General features: G+C 38.5%; 1 protein-coding gene across 1 annotated transcript in view; it reads left to right on the forward strand.

Moving 5' to 3' along the window:
• The window catches only part of KHDRBS1 (KH RNA binding domain containing, signal transduction associated 1), a 22,340-nt gene extending 9,775 nt beyond the window's left edge, over positions 1-12,565 (forward strand). Inside the window, exons 17-24 of the mRNA XM_079325578.1 lie at positions 1,416-1,543; positions 2,756-2,872; positions 4,081-4,227; positions 5,181-5,311; positions 6,482-6,737; positions 8,071-8,138; positions 8,756-8,814; positions 11,113-12,565. Of these exons, the coding sequence (XP_079181704.1) occupies positions 1,416-1,543; positions 2,756-2,872; positions 4,081-4,227; positions 5,181-5,311; positions 6,482-6,737; positions 8,071-8,138; positions 8,756-8,814; positions 11,113-11,210 (1,004 nt within the window). The 3' untranslated portion in view covers positions 11,211-12,565. The remainder of the gene's footprint in view (positions 1-1,415; positions 1,544-2,755; positions 2,873-4,080; positions 4,228-5,180; positions 5,312-6,481; positions 6,738-8,070; positions 8,139-8,755; positions 8,815-11,112) is intronic.
• The last annotated feature ends 4,659 nt before the right edge of the window (positions 12,566-17,224 follow it).

Genomic DNA, 17,224 nt, shown 5'->3' on the forward strand with positions numbered 1-17,224 from the left:
TCCCATTCCCAGTTTTGTGGCCACTCCCATTCCCAGTTTTGTGGCCACTCCCATTCCCAGTTTTGTGGCCACTCCCATTCCCAGTTTTGTGGCCACTCCCATTCCCAGTTTCGTGGCCATTCCCAGTTTTGTGGCCACTCCCATTCCCAGTTATGTGGCCACTCCCACTCCCAGTTTAGTGGCCATTCCCAGTTTTGTGGCCACTCCCATTCCCAGTTTCGTAGCCACTCCCATTCCTGCTTAAATTCCCCAGCACAGGTCAATGAAAAAAATCCAAAAATCCCAAAAAAACCTTTGAAATGAGTTTTGATTTTTCCAGGAAATCTCCCAAAAAATTTCTGGAATGGGATTTGATCCTTCCAAAAAATCTCCCCCAAAAATCCAAAAAAAAAAATTTAGTCCTTTGGTGTTTTTAGGGGGACAGAAAATTCTCATGTTTAATTTTTTTTAATTATTAAATTTTTATAGTCATTAATTTGATTTTGATCAATGAAATTTGAGAGTGGTTTTTATTCTGGATGGGTGTGGAAAAAAATATTTCTTATTTATCTGAAATTTCAGAAATAATTTTTAAAAAAATAAAAATAGAAGTTATATCACTGGGCCTCCCCAAAAAAATTAAAATAGAGATTATTTGATGATTTTTCCTTGAGGTTGGATTTATTTTTTAATTAAAATATAATTTTATAATTATTATTATTTGGACCAAAAAATCAGCAGAAATTTGGGGTTGTTACCAATGGATTGACTCCAAATTTGGGAGAATTTTGTTATTGTTGACCTTGAAATAAAAATTGGGGTTTAATTAGATCTGGAAAGGGAAATCCAGGAAAATTAATAAATCAGAATTATAGCTTAGAAATTTATATTGCATTATATTAAAATATATTTATTATATTGTATTGTATTTTTATATAATAAATGCATAAAATTATAAATAAACTTATGTTTTATATACTTTATATTATTATTAAAACATTACAACTCAAATTAATATTACAATATAAATTTATAGCATAAATTTAGGACTTTGTAAATACATTTATATTATATATATAATTTATATTTTTATTAGAACTCAGAAATCCTGCAAGTGGATTCTCCATCTCTCAGTAAAATCTGAATTTCCAGGAGCTCTTGATGTTCCAATCCCTAATTAATTTCATTAACTTCCCTTAATGACCTAATTCCAGCAGCTCATTGGTTTTAAAACTAATTTTTAATTCACCACAGGCAATTACAAAAGAAAAAAAAAAAATTTCATTTTCAGACCCAAAAATTTGTAGTTGTGAGGCTGAAAATATATGAAATATAAATATTTAAAATATAAATTATAAATATATTTCTATATAAATATATTAATTTAAATATAAATATAGATTTATGAAGCAACCCAATTTTTTTATTTTATTTAGAAATTGAAAAAATCCAGAAGGGTGAACCAACAAAAAAAGATGAAGAAGAAAATTATCTGGATTTATTTTCTCACAAGAACATGAAGCTGAAAGAACGAGTTCTGATCCCTGTCAAACAATACCCCAAGGTGAGAACCACAAAAAAAATCCAAATTTTTGAGATTTTATACCAGAAAAAATGGAACAGGAGTTAAATATAAATATAAAAAAATTATTTTGAAAAATAAAAAAGTTTTGGGGTTTTTTTTGGTTTTTTATTTGGAATATATTGAATTTTTTTTTTAGGATTTTTAAATCTCAGCTGGGATTGCTGGGACTGATAATTGTGAATAATTGTGAGAATTCTGGAATTTGTGTTTTTAAATTGAAATCCTTAAAGATTTGCACAGCAGGAATTGGAATGGAAATAATTTCATTTTTCTGATGGAGTTGGTTTTTTTTTTTTCATGAAGAGAAAGGTTAGAAACTGAAATTTTCCTTTTGAAATTTAAAATTTTCCTCTTGAAATTTGAATTTTCCTTTTTAAAACTGAAGTTTTCTTTCTCAAACTTAAGTTTTCTTTTTCATACTTAAATTTTCCTTTGAAATTTAAAATTTTCCTTTGAAATTTAAAATTTTCCTTTTCAACTTAAATTTTCCCTTTCAAACAAAATTTCCTTTTTCAAACTTAAAATTTCCTTTTGAAACTTAAAATTTTCATTTCCAAACACAAATTTTCATTTTCAAACTTGAAATTTCCTTTTGAAATGAAAATTTTTCTTTTCAAACTCAAATTTTTCCTTTTGAAACTGAAATTTTCCTTTTCCAATTTTAAATTTTCCTTTTGCAATTTAAAATTTTCCTTTTCCAATTTAATTTCCCTTTTCAAACTGAAATTTTCCTTTTCCAATTTAAATTTTCCTTTTCAAACTTAAATAACTAAAATTTTCTCTATGAAACTAAAATTTTCCTTTTCAAATTTTATATTTTTCCTTTCCAAACTAAAAAAAAAAACTAAACTGTGCATTTATATATATAAATATCTATATAAATATATAGATATATATAAAATACATATATATTTATATATATAAATATATATATATGTAATATATATATAATACATATATAATATATATTTTTTAAATATTTAATATTTTAAAATATTTAATATTTTAAAATATATTTTTTATATCTATATATATTTTTTTTTTAAACGGGGAGTGATTTTTATTTTTTACCAACCATTCAAAAATTTTTTTTTTCTATTCAGAAAAATTTTTATTCAGAAAAATTTTTTATTTGAGTTTTGAAATTGATTTCTTTTTCCTTTTTTTTCATTTTTTTTTATTCATTTCCAGTTTAACTTTGTTGGGAAGATTTTGGGACCCCAAGGTAACACCATTAAGAGACTCCAGGAAGAAACTGGTGCCAAAATCTCTGTTCTGGGCAAAGGTTCCATGAGAGATAAAGCCAAGGTGAGCAAAAAACCAAAATTCCTTTTCTTCTTTTTGTTTCTTTTTATTTCTTTTATTCCTTTGATTGGGGGAAAAAAAAAAATAACCCAAATTTTGAACAAATTTTAACACTTTCTGCTGAGTTTTGTTTCCTTTTTTTAATCAGATTTTAACCCTTTCTGCTGTTTTTTCCCTTTATTTTAACAGATTTTAACCCTTTCTGCTGTGATTTATCCCTTTTTTTAACCCTTTCTGCTGTGGTTTATTTCCCATTTTTTAACAGATTTTAACCCTTTCTGCTGTGATTTATCCCTTTTTTTAACCCTTTCTGCTGTGGTTTATTTCCCATTTTTTAACAGATTTTTAACCCTTTCTGCTGTGGTTTATCCCATTTATTAACCCTTTCTGCTGTGATTTATCCCTTTTTTTAACCCTTTCTGCTGTGGTTTATCTCTTTTTTTAACCCTTTCTGCTGTGGTTTATCCCATTTTTTAACCCTTTCTGCTGTGGTTTATCCCTGTATTTTTAACGCTTTCTCCTGTGGTTTATCCCTTTTTTAACCCTTTCTGCTGTGGTTTATTTCCCATTTTTTAACAGATTTTAACCCTTTCTGCTCTGTTTATCCCAATTCTTTTAACCCTTTCTGCTCTGTTTATCCCTTTTTTTAACCCTTTCTGCTGTGGTTTATCCCTGTTGTTTTAACCCTTTCTGCTCTGTTTATCCCTGTTTTTTTAACCCTTTCTGCTCTGTTTATTCCTGGTTTTTGTAACCCTTTCTGCTGTGGTTTATCCCTTTTTTTTAACCCTTTCTGCTGTAGTTTATCCCTTTTTTTAACCCTTTCTGCTGTGGTTTATCCCTTTTTTTAACCCTTTCTGCTCTGTTTATCCCTGGTTTTTGTAACCCTTTCTGCTGTGGTTTATCCCTGTTTTTTTAACCCTTTCTGCTCTGTTTATCCCTGGTTTTTTTAACCCTTTCTGCTCTGTTTATCCCTGGTTTTTTTTAACCCTTTCTGCTCTGTTTATCCCTGGTTTTTTTAACCCTTTCTGCTGTGGTTTATCCCTGTTTTTTTAACCCTTTCTGCTCTGTTTATCCCTGGTTTTTTTAACCCTTTCTGCTCTGTTTATCCCTGGTTTTTTTAACCCTTTCTGCTCTGTTTATCCCTGGTTTTTTTAACCCTTTCAGCTTTGGTTTATCCCTCTTTTTTTAACCCTTTCTGCTCTTTCCCCCAGGAGGAGGAGCTGCGCAAGGGGGGGGATCCCAAGTACGCTCACCTGAACATGGAGCTGCACGTGTTCATCGAGGTCTTTGGGCCCCCCTGTGAGGCCTATGGGCTCATGGCCCATGCCATGGAGGAGGTCAAGAAATTCCTGGTCCCTGTGAGTGTCATCAGCTTTTTATTTTTAATTTTCATCTATTTTTTTTAATTAATTGAATTTTTTTTAAATTTAATGTAGTCGCGTTGGGTGGGATTTTTCTCCTGCAGAGGTCAATGTGTGGCAGCATCACTCAGGAAGGTGGTTTTTATTTTTAATTTCAATTTTTTTTTTTTTTTTAATTTAGTTTAATTTTTATAATTTGAGTTTTTTAGTTTAATTCATTTTTAAAACTTTAATGTAATTTAATTGCATTGGGTGGGATTTTCTCGTCCTGTGTAGATGATGTGGTTGATGTGTAGCAGCATCATTCAGGAAGGTGGTTTTTATTTTTAATTTCAATTTTGTTTTTTTAAAATTTAGTTTAATTTTTATAATTTAAGTTTTTTAGTTTAATTCATTTTTAAAAATTTAATTTAATTCAATTTAATTGCATTGGGTGGGATTTTCTCGTCCTGTGTAGATGATGTGGTTGATGTGTAGCAGCATCATTCAGGAAGGTGGTTTTTATTTTTAATTTTAATTTTTTTATTTAATTTTTTTAAATTACTTTATTTTTAATTTATTTCTTTTTCAATTTAATTTAATTGCATTGAATAGGATTTCCTGTTGCAGAGGTGAGGTGGTCAATGTGTGGCAGCATCATTCAGGAAGGTGGCTTTTTAATTTTAATTTCTTTTTTTAAATTTAGTTTCATTTTTTACATTTTAATTTAATTTTTTTAAATTAATTTTTAATTAATTTTTTAGTTCTCTTGTTATTATTTCATCCCAGCACAGAAACCTGTGATATCCTAGAGCTGTTCTCTGCAGCTGAGTCTTGAAATCCTGACTTTTCTCCTGCTTCTTTTTCTTTTCTCCTCCTTTTCCTTCTCCTCCTTTTCCTTCTTATTTCCCTCCTCCTTCTTTTTCTCTTCTCCTCCTAATTTTTATTCTCATTTTTGTGTCCTTTTGCAGGATATGATGGATGATATCTGCCAGGAGCAGTTTTTGGAGCTCTCTTATCTCAACGGGGTCCCAGAGCCCAACCGTGGCCGAGGGGTCCCCGGGCGGGGCCGGGGGGCAGCTCCCCCTCCACCTGTACCAAGGTATTCCCAAATTCCCAAAAGTTCTGCTTTTTCCTCCCAAAAACCCTCTGGAATGGGCCTTGATCCTTCCAGGTAACCTTCTCCCAAAAATCCTCTGGAATGGGTCTTGATCCCTGCAGGAAATCTCCCAAAAATCCCAAAAAAGCTCTGGAATGGCTTTGATCCCTCCAGGTAACCTTTTCCCAAAAAACCTCTGGAATGGACCTTGATCCTTCCAGGTAACCTTCTCCCAAAAATCCTCTGGAATGGGTCTTGATCCCTGCAGGAAATCTCCCAAAAATCCCAAAAAAGCTCTGGAATGGACCTTGATCCTTCCAGGTAACCTCCTCTCAAAAAAACTCTGGAGCAGGATTTGATTCTTCCACATAAACTTCTCAAAAATCCCCAAAATCCTCTGGAATGGGCTTTGGTCCTTCTAGGAAATCTTACAATAGAACAGTATGGGTTTAATAATTAATATATAATTTTATAACAAAAAGGAGATAAAAACATGTCCATGTGGAATCCGTGTGGGAGTCAGATTTGGGTTTGTACCCCTGATTCCCAGAGTCCTTTAATAAAATCACCAGCAGATAATCACCCTGTGATTGTGTTTCTGCACTAACACCAGTTTTTGGTTTCTTCTCTCTCCTGTGACCTGGAGCTTCCCAAAGGGGAGAAGGGAGAGAGACCAAACCAACAACTGGCGCCCAACGTGGGGCACCAGTGATGGCACAGGGTGAAAATGGTTCTAAAATTTGGGAATTGTGTGCAAGAAATTCAGGGGGTGGAGAGAAAGGTTGGGTTTGGGAAAGGGAATGTTGAGCTTTGTCTGCACCTGTGTAATCAGCATATGATAAATAATACAAATGTAAATATAATGATTGGTAATTGAATAGAATTATTGTTGAATTGTAATCATGAGAAAGGATGTAATTGTAACAAGAATCATGAGAAATTATGTAATTGTAACAAGAATCATGAGAAAGGATGTTTGGAGGACCTGATGAAAATAACAAGGATTCATGCTTGGATAAGATCAGTGTATACAATAGAACGATATGGGTTTAATAATTAATATATAATAATGAAAAGAGGATAATAACATGTCCATGTGGGAGTGAGATTTGGGGTTGCCCCCCTGATTCCCATCAATCACCTCCACTCAATCACCCTGTGCCTGCATTTCACACCAACACTGACCCAAACCTTGCTGTCTCTCTGCAGGGGCCGTGGGGTGGTTCCCCCTCCCCCCCCCCGGGGTGCCCTGGTCAGGGGAGCCCCCGTGCGGGGGGCCATGGCCAGGGGGGCCACGCTGGCCCGGGGGGTGCCCCCTCCCCCCCCTCCCCCCACAGTCAGAGGGGCTCCTGCCCCCCGGGCACGGGCAGCTGGAATGCAGAGGATCCCCCTGCCCCCGCCCCCCGTGCCGGAGAGCTACGAGGAATATGTGAGGAGGGGTTCATTGTTCATGGGGTTATTGGGGTTTATGGGGTTAATGAGGTTCATGGGGTTCATGTGGTTCATGGGGTTTATAGGGTTAATGGGGCTCGTGGGGTTAATGGCGTTATGGGGTGAATGGGGTTTATGGGATTTATGGGGTTCATGGTGTCATGGGGGTTATGGGGTTAATGAGGTTAGTGGGTGGGGTTAATGGGGTTCATGGAGTTATGGGGTTTTAGGGTTAATGAGGTTAGTGGGGTTATGGGGTTAATGGGGTTCATGGAGTTATGGGGTTTTAGGGTTAATGAGGTTAGTGGGGTTATGGGGTTAATGGGGTTTATGGAGTTATGGGGTTTATAGGGTTAATGGGGCTCATGGGGTTAGTGGGGTTAATGGGGTTCATGGAGTTATGGGATTTGAGGGTTAGTGGGGTTAATGAGGTTAGTAGGGTTTATGGGGTTATGGGATTCATGGGGTTTATGGGGTTCATGGAGTTAATGGAGTTAGGGAGTTCATGTTATGGGGTTAATGGGGTTTATGAGGTTAGTGGGGTTCATGGGGTTAATGAGGTCATGGGGTCTATGGGGTTCAAGGAGCTCATGGGGTTCATGAGGTTATGGGGTTCATGAGGTTATGGGGTTCATGGTTCAGGGGGGAGGGGAGGAGGGAGGTTGTGGTGGGATAGGGGTCACTGGGGGTCAGGGGGATCATCAGGGACCCCTGGGAGGGTTTTGGGATCACCAGGGTTCTTTGGGATGCTGATGAGTGACATCCTCTGCCTCTTTATTTCTCAAAGAATGGAATTCAAAATGTCCTAAACCAGAATCAGGATTGGTTTTTATAAAAGTGCCCTCAAAAACTGAAATTTTGCATTTCACTCTCTCTTTGCAAGAGAATTCTTTAAAAAGCACCAAAAATTCCCTAAAAAGTAAATATTGGAATGAACAGGGTTGTGTTTCAAGCCCTATAACTCAGCACCACCCTCCTGCCAAGGTAATTTTGGTGTTCCAAATATTTGGAATATCCTGAACTGGGAGGGATCCCCTGGGATCATCCAGCCCTGTACAGACACCCCAAAAAATAAATTAAAAAAAAAAATCTTACCCAAAATTTCTTATTTTCTCCCTATTATTAATCAAATTCTTCCTTTGACCCTTATAAATTTTCAACCTTATTTTTACTCCTCATCTTACCTCACAACAAAAATTAAACATACTAAAATTCAAAAAAATACACTAAACCAAAACACTGGGTCACACCAGCATCTCCAGGCTCCTCTGGCTTGGATTTCGTTCCTTTTTGCTCCTTTTGTGACATTTTTTTGTCCCCATCCCTGCCAGGGCTATGATGACACCTATGCAGAGCAGAGCTATGAGGGCTATGAGAGCTACTACAGCCAGGGCCAGGGGTGAGTTCCTTTACTTTTCCCATTTTTTTACTTTTTTTCCCTTTTTCCCCCCATTTTTCCCAATTGCCCCCTTTTTTTCTCTCTATTCCCTTTTTCTCCTTTCCAATTTTTCCCTTTTTCCCCCTTTTTCCCCTTTTGTTTTCACATTTTTCCCCATTTTTCCCCTTTTGTTTTCCCACTTTCCCCCTTTTTTTTCCCTTTTTGTTTTCCCATTTTTCCCCAATTTTCCCCCTTTTATCCCCTTTTCCCTTTTTTTCCCTTTATTCCCTTTTGCCCTTTCCCATTTCTTCACAATTTGTCTCCTTTCCCCCCCTTCCCCCCTTCTTTTCCCTTTTTCCCCTTTTTCTGCTTTTCCCCCCATTTTTTCCCCATTTTCCCCTTTTTTCTCCCCCAATTTTCTCCCCCTTTTCTTCCCCCTTCCTCCATTTCCCCCTTTCCCTCTTTTTTTCCCCCCAAGCATTTTCTGTTTGCCCTGTTTTTTTGAGAATGGGATTTTTCTGTCTGTAAAAATTGGATTTTTCTGTCTTTAAAAATGGGATTTCTCTGTGTGTAACAATGGGATTTCTATGTGTAAAAATGGGATTTTTCTGTCTGTAAGCACCTCTTTACTTTTCCAGGGATACAGAATATTATGATTATGGACATGGGGAAGCACAGGAAACTTATGAAGCTTATGGTGAGTCTGGGAATTCTGGGATAAACAAAAGATTGGGAATTACTTGTGGTCAATTTTCCATTTAATGTCTGGATAAAAAATTGAGGAAAACCTTGTGGGTTTTATGTTTTTTTTTATCTAAAAATCCTCTCTGTGGATTCAGATTCTTGATTGTCTCAAAGGTGATGCATTTAAAAAAATCCATTTTTTAACTCTGGGAATATCTTCATTTCCTTGTAGTTTAGAATATTTTGGGAGATCTGGATTTCCACCCACAACACTTTTGCTACAGTCTGGTTTTTATTTTTTCCATCTGTTTCCTTTATCCTCACAAAGCCTGAGCCTGACTCTGGGTTGTGGAGCTGCTCAAAAATTTGATTTAAATGTCATGAGGAGGCCTCTCCTTGGCTTTGTTTGGCTCAGCAGGCAAAGTTTAGCTAAACTGGATTATGTAAAAATTCCCAATTTAGGCTGGGCTGAACCAAAATTTTGGGATTTAACCCCAAATGGCAGCTGAGCCCTGTGGAATGAGGAAGTGTAAAAATCAGAGAATTTTTTTTTAATGGTTTGGGATAAAGTTCAACAGGAAAAGCAAAGTAAAACAAGGAATTAATTCTTTCCTTCCTTGGGGACACTCCAAAGGTCCCTCCCTGCACCCTCAGCTGTGATTTCTTCTCTTTTACACCCAAACCAGCAGAATTCTCCCCCCTGAGGAGCATTTTGCACCTCCTGCATCCCCACAATGTGAATTCAGGAATTCACTGCTCCAATTTTAAATCCAAATTTAGGAATTTCAGGGTGTTCCCTGCTCAGGTTTGAATTCAAAACACAAATTGGATTTTGAGGGAGCAAAAGCTGTTTTGGAGGATCATGAGCAGTTTTGGGGGATCAGGAGCTATTTTGGGGGGTCAGCACCTGTTTTATGGAGCAGTTTTGGGGGAGTGGGAGCTGTTTTGGGGGAGCAGTTTGAGGGGATCAGAAGCTATTTTGGGGGATCAGAGGTTGTTTGGGGAATCAGAACCTGTTTTGCTGGAGCTATTTTGGGGGATCAGGACCTGTTTGGGGGGCCCAGGACCTGTTTTATGGAGCTGTTTTGGGGTCTCAGGACCTGTTTTGGGGGCTCAGGACCTGTTTTAGGGGATCAGGACCTGTTTTAGGGGATCAGGAGCTGTTTTGTGGAGCTATTTGAGGGGATCAGGATCTCTTTTGGGGTTCAGGAGCTGTTTATGGCTCTATTTTGGGAGATCAGGACCTGTTTTGGGGGACCAGGACCTGTTTTATGGACCTGTTTTGGGGCTCAGGACCTGTTTTAGGGGATCAGGACCTGTTTTAGGGGATCAGGAGCTATTTTGGGGGCTCAGGATCTCTTTTGGGGTTCAGGAGCTGTTTATGGCTCTATTTTGGGGGGTTCAGGACCTGTTTTGGGGTCTCAGGACCTGTTTAATGGCTCTATTTTGGGGTTCAGGACCTGTTTTGGGGTCTCAGGACCTGTTTTGAGGGGCTCGGGACCTGTTTTGAGGGGCTCAGGACCTGTTTTGGGGTTCAGGACCTGCTTTGGGGGCTTAGGACCTGTTTTGGGGTTCAGGACCTGCTTTGGGGGCTTAGGACCTGTTTTATGGAGCTATTTGAGGGGATCAGGAGCTGTTTAATTGCTCTATTTTGGGGGGTTCAGGACCTGTTTTGGGGGGCTCAGCACCTGTTTAATGGCTCTATTTTGGGGTCTCAGGACCTGTTTTGGGGGGCTCAGCACCTGTTTAATGGCTCTATTTTTGGGGGGTTCAGGACCTGTTTTGGGGGGCTCAGCAGCTGTTTTGGGGGGCTCAGGACCTGTTTAATGGCTCTATTTTGGGGATTCAGGACCTGTTTTGGGGTTCAGGACCTGTTTTGGGGGGTTCAGGACCTGTTTTGGGGGGCTCAGCACCTGTTTAATGGCTCTATTTTGGGGATTCAGGACCTGTTTTAGGGGACCAGGACCTGTTTTGGGGGGCTCAGCACCTGTTTGGGGGACTCAGGACCTGTTTTGGGGTTCAGGACCTGTTTTGGGGTTCAGGACCTGTTTTGGGGGGCTCAGGACCTGTTTAATGGCTCTATTTTGGGGGTTCAGGACCTGTTTTAGGGGACCAGGACCTGTTTTGGGGGGCTCAGGACCTGTTTAATGGCTCTATTTTGGGGGTTCAGGACCTGTTTTGGGGGGTTCAGGACCTGTCCCATGGCTCTCTTTCCCTATCACTCCTCTCCCCCACTTTCCCCACCATTTTTTAACCCTTTCCTCCCCATCTCCATCCCACCCCTCCCTGACTTCTCTCCTTTTCCCCACAGGCCAAGATGACTGGAATGGAACCAGGTCCTCCCTGAAGGCCCCTCCAGCCAGGCCAGTCAAGGGGGGCTACAGAGAGCACCCCTATGGACGCTACTAAACCCCAAAATTGGCAAAAAAAAAATCACAATTTAGGAGCAAAAATCTTATTACTGCTTCTTGTATCTCCCAGGATTCTCCTTGCTTTACCCACAGCAGACAAGTAATTGTCTCCCTGTTTTTCTTCCTGGCCCTTTTATTCCTCCCACTCCATCCTCACTTTGCATTTTTGGCTTCTGTATGTAGTGATTTCTCAAGAAATTTAAATAGATTTAAAGGGGAAAAAAAAAAAAAAACCCAACAACTTTTTAATTTTTATTATTTTTTTTCCTTCAGTGTGTAGATGGTTTTTCTTTCTTTGTTGTTTTAGCTAAAAAAAAAAAAACTGTACCTTTTTAAAAAAAAAAACTTAAAAGAAAAAAAAATACCAAGTTAAAAAAAAAAAATGTTAGTTTTCAAAGTGACATGCTTTGCTTAGTTCTGAAATTAAGGTTTTGTTAAAACATCTAAAGTTTGTTTTAAAGGAACCCATAAAGGTTGTAGTTGCAGAATCCCAAAATAGGCTACATTTCAAAATTCAGGGTTATTATTTTAAGTATTAAAATTATAATGTAACAGTAGTGGCTGCCACCATTTAAAAAAAAACCAAAAAAAAAACCAAAAAAAACTTCTGATGCCAAACCTTTAAAAGGTGAATCTTGGAGTTTAAATTTTAACCCAAAGGATCCTCCAAACAAATTAAATAGCATTTTTTAAAGAGAAATTGACTTAAAAAGAAAAAAAATTAGGTTGGTAAAAAAATTGACTTTTCTTATATGGATTTTGAAATCTAGCCCCCCCTGCAGTGTTGAGATATGCTTGGGAATATTTTTCCAGTGGAAAGTGGTTTTTAGTTTGGTTCTAAATAAAAATTTTAAGGGGGAAAAAACCCCCAAATATGGCTCTAATTACCCAGTGTTTGATTGAAATAATATTCCATAAGTAATCCTGTAAAATTCTCATTTTTTTGTAGCAGTTTGGGGCAGAAAATCTGATTAAAATTTCCAATTTGCTCCCCCCCCAAAAAAAAAAATCTCAATTTTCAGCAGTCCCAGCCACTTCAAGTGTATCTCAGCACGAGCTTTGCATAAAAAGGGACACTGCAGCTGTAAAAAAAAAACCAAAAAAAATTATCAAAACCAACAAAACAAACCAGACAAAAAAAAAAAATCCCAAATTTCACTTTGTACATAAAATAAAGTCCTAATTGGATTTGTTCCACTGTCCTCCCACTCTGTTCTGGAAGAGTAAAATGAGAAAAAAATGAGAAAAATGCTACATTTTGTGTAAAGTCTGCCTAACTAGGTAGCTCAAAAAATGTCAAAATGTTTGTCTCAAGCTGTCAATAAAGTTTAGACCTTTTTTAATCAAATTAAATGTGATGAATTGTCATTTGTTTTTGGAGGTTTCTATATTTTTCTTTTTCAATTCGTGCTAAACTTAATTTGTCTTTTTTTTTTGTTAATTATTATTATTATATTATTATAATTTATTTTAAAACAGTGGAGGCATTTCTTTAAAAAAAAAAAATGGTGGTTTTTTGGTAATTCTCGTGACCAAACAAAACAATTTTTCGAGCTTGTTGATTTTAAATTTATTTTAAAAAGAGAAAATGAAAAATACAACCAAAAAAAATTGTTTTTCACCCCCTGGAAGTTGCTGAAAAAGCAGTTTTGAGGCAGAAATCTGAATTTGGAAAGCTTATGATGGTTCTTGGCTGGATGATTCAGATTTCAGGTGGCCTCAGAGAATATTTCAGAATATTAAAAATTGAAGTAGGAATGCTGAGAATTCCAAGGAATTTACCCCCTTGGTTGAGATGGTGTTTCCAAACAGCTTTTCCTTGGGAAAAAAAAAATTTAAAAATTAATTTATTTTGTTTGTGGATGGTGCTGCAGCTGCTCCTTAAATTCTTTCTGAGAGGGTGTGGATGTAGAAATATTTAATATATTTCTATTTAAAAAAAAAAAGCTTCATAGTTTGTTATTTCCCATCCAGCAGATAATTTGGAATTTTTAGTGGGAAAGGATTAAACTGCTCGGGGGTGAAAAATAGAATTTTAGGAGAAAAAAAAAAAAAAAAAAAAGAAATCTGCAGTGCACGAACCGAGGGGAATATTTTAAATTATTAAAAAAAAAAAAAAAAAAAAACAACACAAAAATTGTATTTGTAGATTGTTATTAAAATGCAAATAACTGAATTTTCAACACTGGTTTGGAGTCAGCTTTCAGGGCATAATGTGATGAAAAGATCAGCCCCTGCCCCCCCTTTTAAAGGAAAATTATCAGCAGGAGAAATCAGCAAAGCCCAAAAGGTAAAACCTAAATGTCTGATTTTAATACAGCACATTTCTCTTTTCCATAAACCTGTGACGTAAACTTTTGACCCTTCAGATGGTAATTTAATGTAAAAAAAAGGAAAAAAAAAAAAAACAACAAAAAAAAAGTGTTTTAAATATAAACATTTAAACCAACCCACGTGGCATAAATTAGCAATAACTTTTAATAACGTGCCCTTGGCAGATGCACTGGCACGGAATGTGGGCCAAAAGGAATCTTTAAATATCCTGGATTTTGGAAAGGATAAAAGATGTAAAATGAACATGAATCCAAGCTACTGCCAAAAAAAAAAAAAAACAACCCAAAACCAACCCAAATTCTGCTCAGTTGTTTGAAAATATCAATTTTTAGCCCCCCCAGAATTGCTGTTTAATGTGAAATGTCCATAGCTCAGCTGAAGGTGCATGTTTTTCCTTCATGTGTAATTGCATGCAGGAATCTTTTTTTCTTTCTTTTCCCTTTTTTTTTTTTTAATTTTTTTTTTTTCTTCTAATTTTTTTAAAAATTTGCTATCTCTGCTTCCATTGAGGATCCTCACAATTTTTTTTTTCCCTTGAATTTGCAGGGATTTGGGGCTGTGACTCAGTGAGGAGGAGGAGGAGCAGCAGCACCAGCTGGGTGAGTTTTGGGGAGATTTTTACAAACCCCTTGAGTTCCCAACGTGGGGGTGGCACCATCTGAGCTGCTAAATTCTGATTTTTTTTTTTTCCTTTGGATCTACACCAGAAAAAAAAAAACAACAATAAAATTAAAAAATGGAAATCTGCTTCCCTGCCTGCTCTGGCAGGGGTCACAGCGTGGAGGAGGCTCCTGAGTTGAGGTTTTGGGGGATTTTAAGGGATTTTAGGGGATTTTAGGATGAGATCTGTGCCTTGGAGCTGGGATTCAGGGATTTGTGAGTAGAATCACAGAGAGACCTGGAAATCTCAGCTCCAGAAATAAAAATTACAGAGGAATCCACCCTAAAAATGCTGGAAAAGCCCAAAACCAAGCTGAGCATGGGACATAAAAGGACAAATCTGATTTTATAGGGAATTATAAATCCCCCAAACGAGCCCCTCTTACCTCAGGAGCAGCAGGAATTCATGGGAATGCTGCAGCAGGGAGTTCACCCTGAATTCCTGAAAAATTACATCCTGCCAGGAGGGCAGTGATAACAGGGCTGGATTTGTGGTTATCAAATCCATCTCCATTCCCAGTGGAATTGGAACATCAATTTCTATGGCAATGCATCAATCTTTGCCATTTCTCTCTGTCCTGGTTTGAGGACAGGTGTCTGCCAAGAAAGGCAGGAGATTCTCTTTGAAATGAAAAATGTAAACCCCCTCCCTCCAAATTATTACAATTTAGAAATTAAGGGGCTCTCAGGCAAAGAGATGGGAATAGGAATAACAGTTCTTTACTAGGAAAATTAAAATAGAAATACAGTATTACAAAGAACAATCCCAACCCTGCCAGAGTCAGAATCCAAGCTGACACCCGTCAGTCAGTCAGGGTGGTGGCACAGTCCCATTCCATGGTGCTGCATCCTCCTGCAGTGGCAGATGTGGTTCAGCTGGAGCAGTGCTCCTGGAGAAGGTGCAGTTTCCTCTGAAGGTCCAGGGATGATGTGGAAAGGTCTGGCTTTCCTCTGGAATCCAGTGGGAAGAAGGTACCTTGGTGTCCAAAATCTCAGTTTTTATCTGGGTAGGAAATGTTTGTCTCCTCCCCCTGGGTGGAGCATCTCCCAGTGGGATGATGGAATTTTATCAGTCATGCACTGGGACTCAATGGCCATGAACAGGAGATATCTCCTGGAGGGAGGATGGGCTGTGGGAAGATAAAGATGATTGCCCCAGCTGGTTTAAAGATGGCCCATTAGCAGAGAATGTGTGCCAGGAGATCAAGATCACTGCCACACCCAGTTTTAAACAATGACCCATTAACAGGAGATATCTCCTGGAGGGAGGATGGGCTGTGGAAAGATAAAGATGATTGCCCAGCTGGTTTAAAGATGGCCCATTAGCAGAGGATATCTCCATGGAGATAAGGGTCACTGCCCCACCTGGTTTAACAGATGGTGACAGAATCCACATTTCTGCTCACATCCTCTATTGCAACCCAAGACACTCAAGTGGAAAAATATTTTTGCTAGAGATCATCTCTTAGGGTGCAGTTTATTCCCAGATGGAATAAATGCTGATGCCTTTGGAATAACCCAGCTCATGCCTGGCTTTTTGTGGGATTTTCCTGGCCAGGACTGGGATGTTATGGCAGGGTGGAAATGGGAATATTCTGAATTAACTGGATGTGCTGGGAGTGTTTTGCAAACATCTCAAGGATCTGGCAGCTCCCTTCCTTCCTTCCTTCCTCCCCTCTCCCAGCTCCTCTCCAGGCAGATTTTAGCCCTGGAGCTCATTGGATATCCCAAAATAACCCCTCAGCATGGGATGTGCCTCTCAGAGATGCTCTAATTAGCCTGACATCCTAATTGTTGGATTTGGGATGAGGATTCCTGGGAAACCTCAGGAACCTGGAGAACCTTCCCTTTCCAGTGCAATTCTGCTCCCCTGTTTTTCCCAAAGGGTTTATCCACACCTTGTGATTTGTAGGATTTTGGGGGAAAACCCCAAGCCAGAGAAAACCCCTGGTTGTTCATGGCTCTGTTCACATCTCCTCTCTGGTATTTCCCAACAAAATCCTGGTTTTCATCATTTCCTGCCCCATTCCTTCCCCCTGGTTTCCATTTTCTGTTTGGATTGTTTCAATAAAGCAAGTGGCTCCGAGCTTTATTTTATGAAATTGTGGATTCAGGGAATAATTTGGGGTGGGAGGGACCTCAAAGCTGCTCCAGTCCCATTCCAGGGCCACCTTCCACCATCCCAGCCTGCTCCAACACTCCAGGGATGGGAATTTCACAGCTTCCCAGGATTTTTTTATCTCTCAGCCTCACTGAAAGCACAGTGAGGGTTGATCTTTTACCTCCAAACTTCCAGCTTGGAGAGCACAGCTGGATTCCCTGTGTGAATTTGAACAAATCTGAATTTTTATGAGAGCATCTGCCACGAGCAGAGCCAAGAAAAACAGCTGGAATGTGCATTTTGAACTCCCTTAACCCCCCCCTCCTGCTGCTCTCCCAGAGAAAACTTGGGATCAGGGTGATTCCAGCAACCTGGAGAGGCCCTGGAGGAGGAGGAGGAGGCAGAGGAGAGCAGGGATTGTTCCAGCTGGGAGATTTTGGGGAGGAAATCACAGCTCAGGGAATTCCTGCTGCATGGATCAACCTCCAGCACCTTGGGTGAGATGTGGGCAGTGAGGGGGAGGAATTCCTGCAGTGCCCATTTGGGGTGGAGATGTCATTCCTTGGATTTTCTCCTCCTGGAGTGAGCACAGAGCTGTGCTGCTCATTTGAACCTTCCATATGTTTTCATGGGGGTTTTTTTTATTTTTTTCCTTGCTCATTTTGCCAAGAGGGATGGATTCCAGAGCTGCTTGAGGATCAGTTCAAACACTGTTTGCTGTGATTGGAAAATGGGAATCGTCTGCCAGGTTTTTTGGGAGTGTTGGAGAACATCAGAGGCTCCCTTGGATCCCAGGAATTCCCTTGGAAAACTGAAATATAAACTGTTTCCTGATGGAGGTGTTCATTTTACCACTGAATTTGGAACTAGACACGACCAGAAAAAGTTCATCCATCACATTCCAGATAGAATTTTTT

This window comes from Erithacus rubecula (genome assembly GCF_903797595.1).
Source record: "Erithacus rubecula genome assembly, chromosome: 23".
Classification (NCBI taxonomy): domain Eukaryota; kingdom Metazoa; phylum Chordata; class Aves; order Passeriformes; family Muscicapidae; genus Erithacus; species Erithacus rubecula.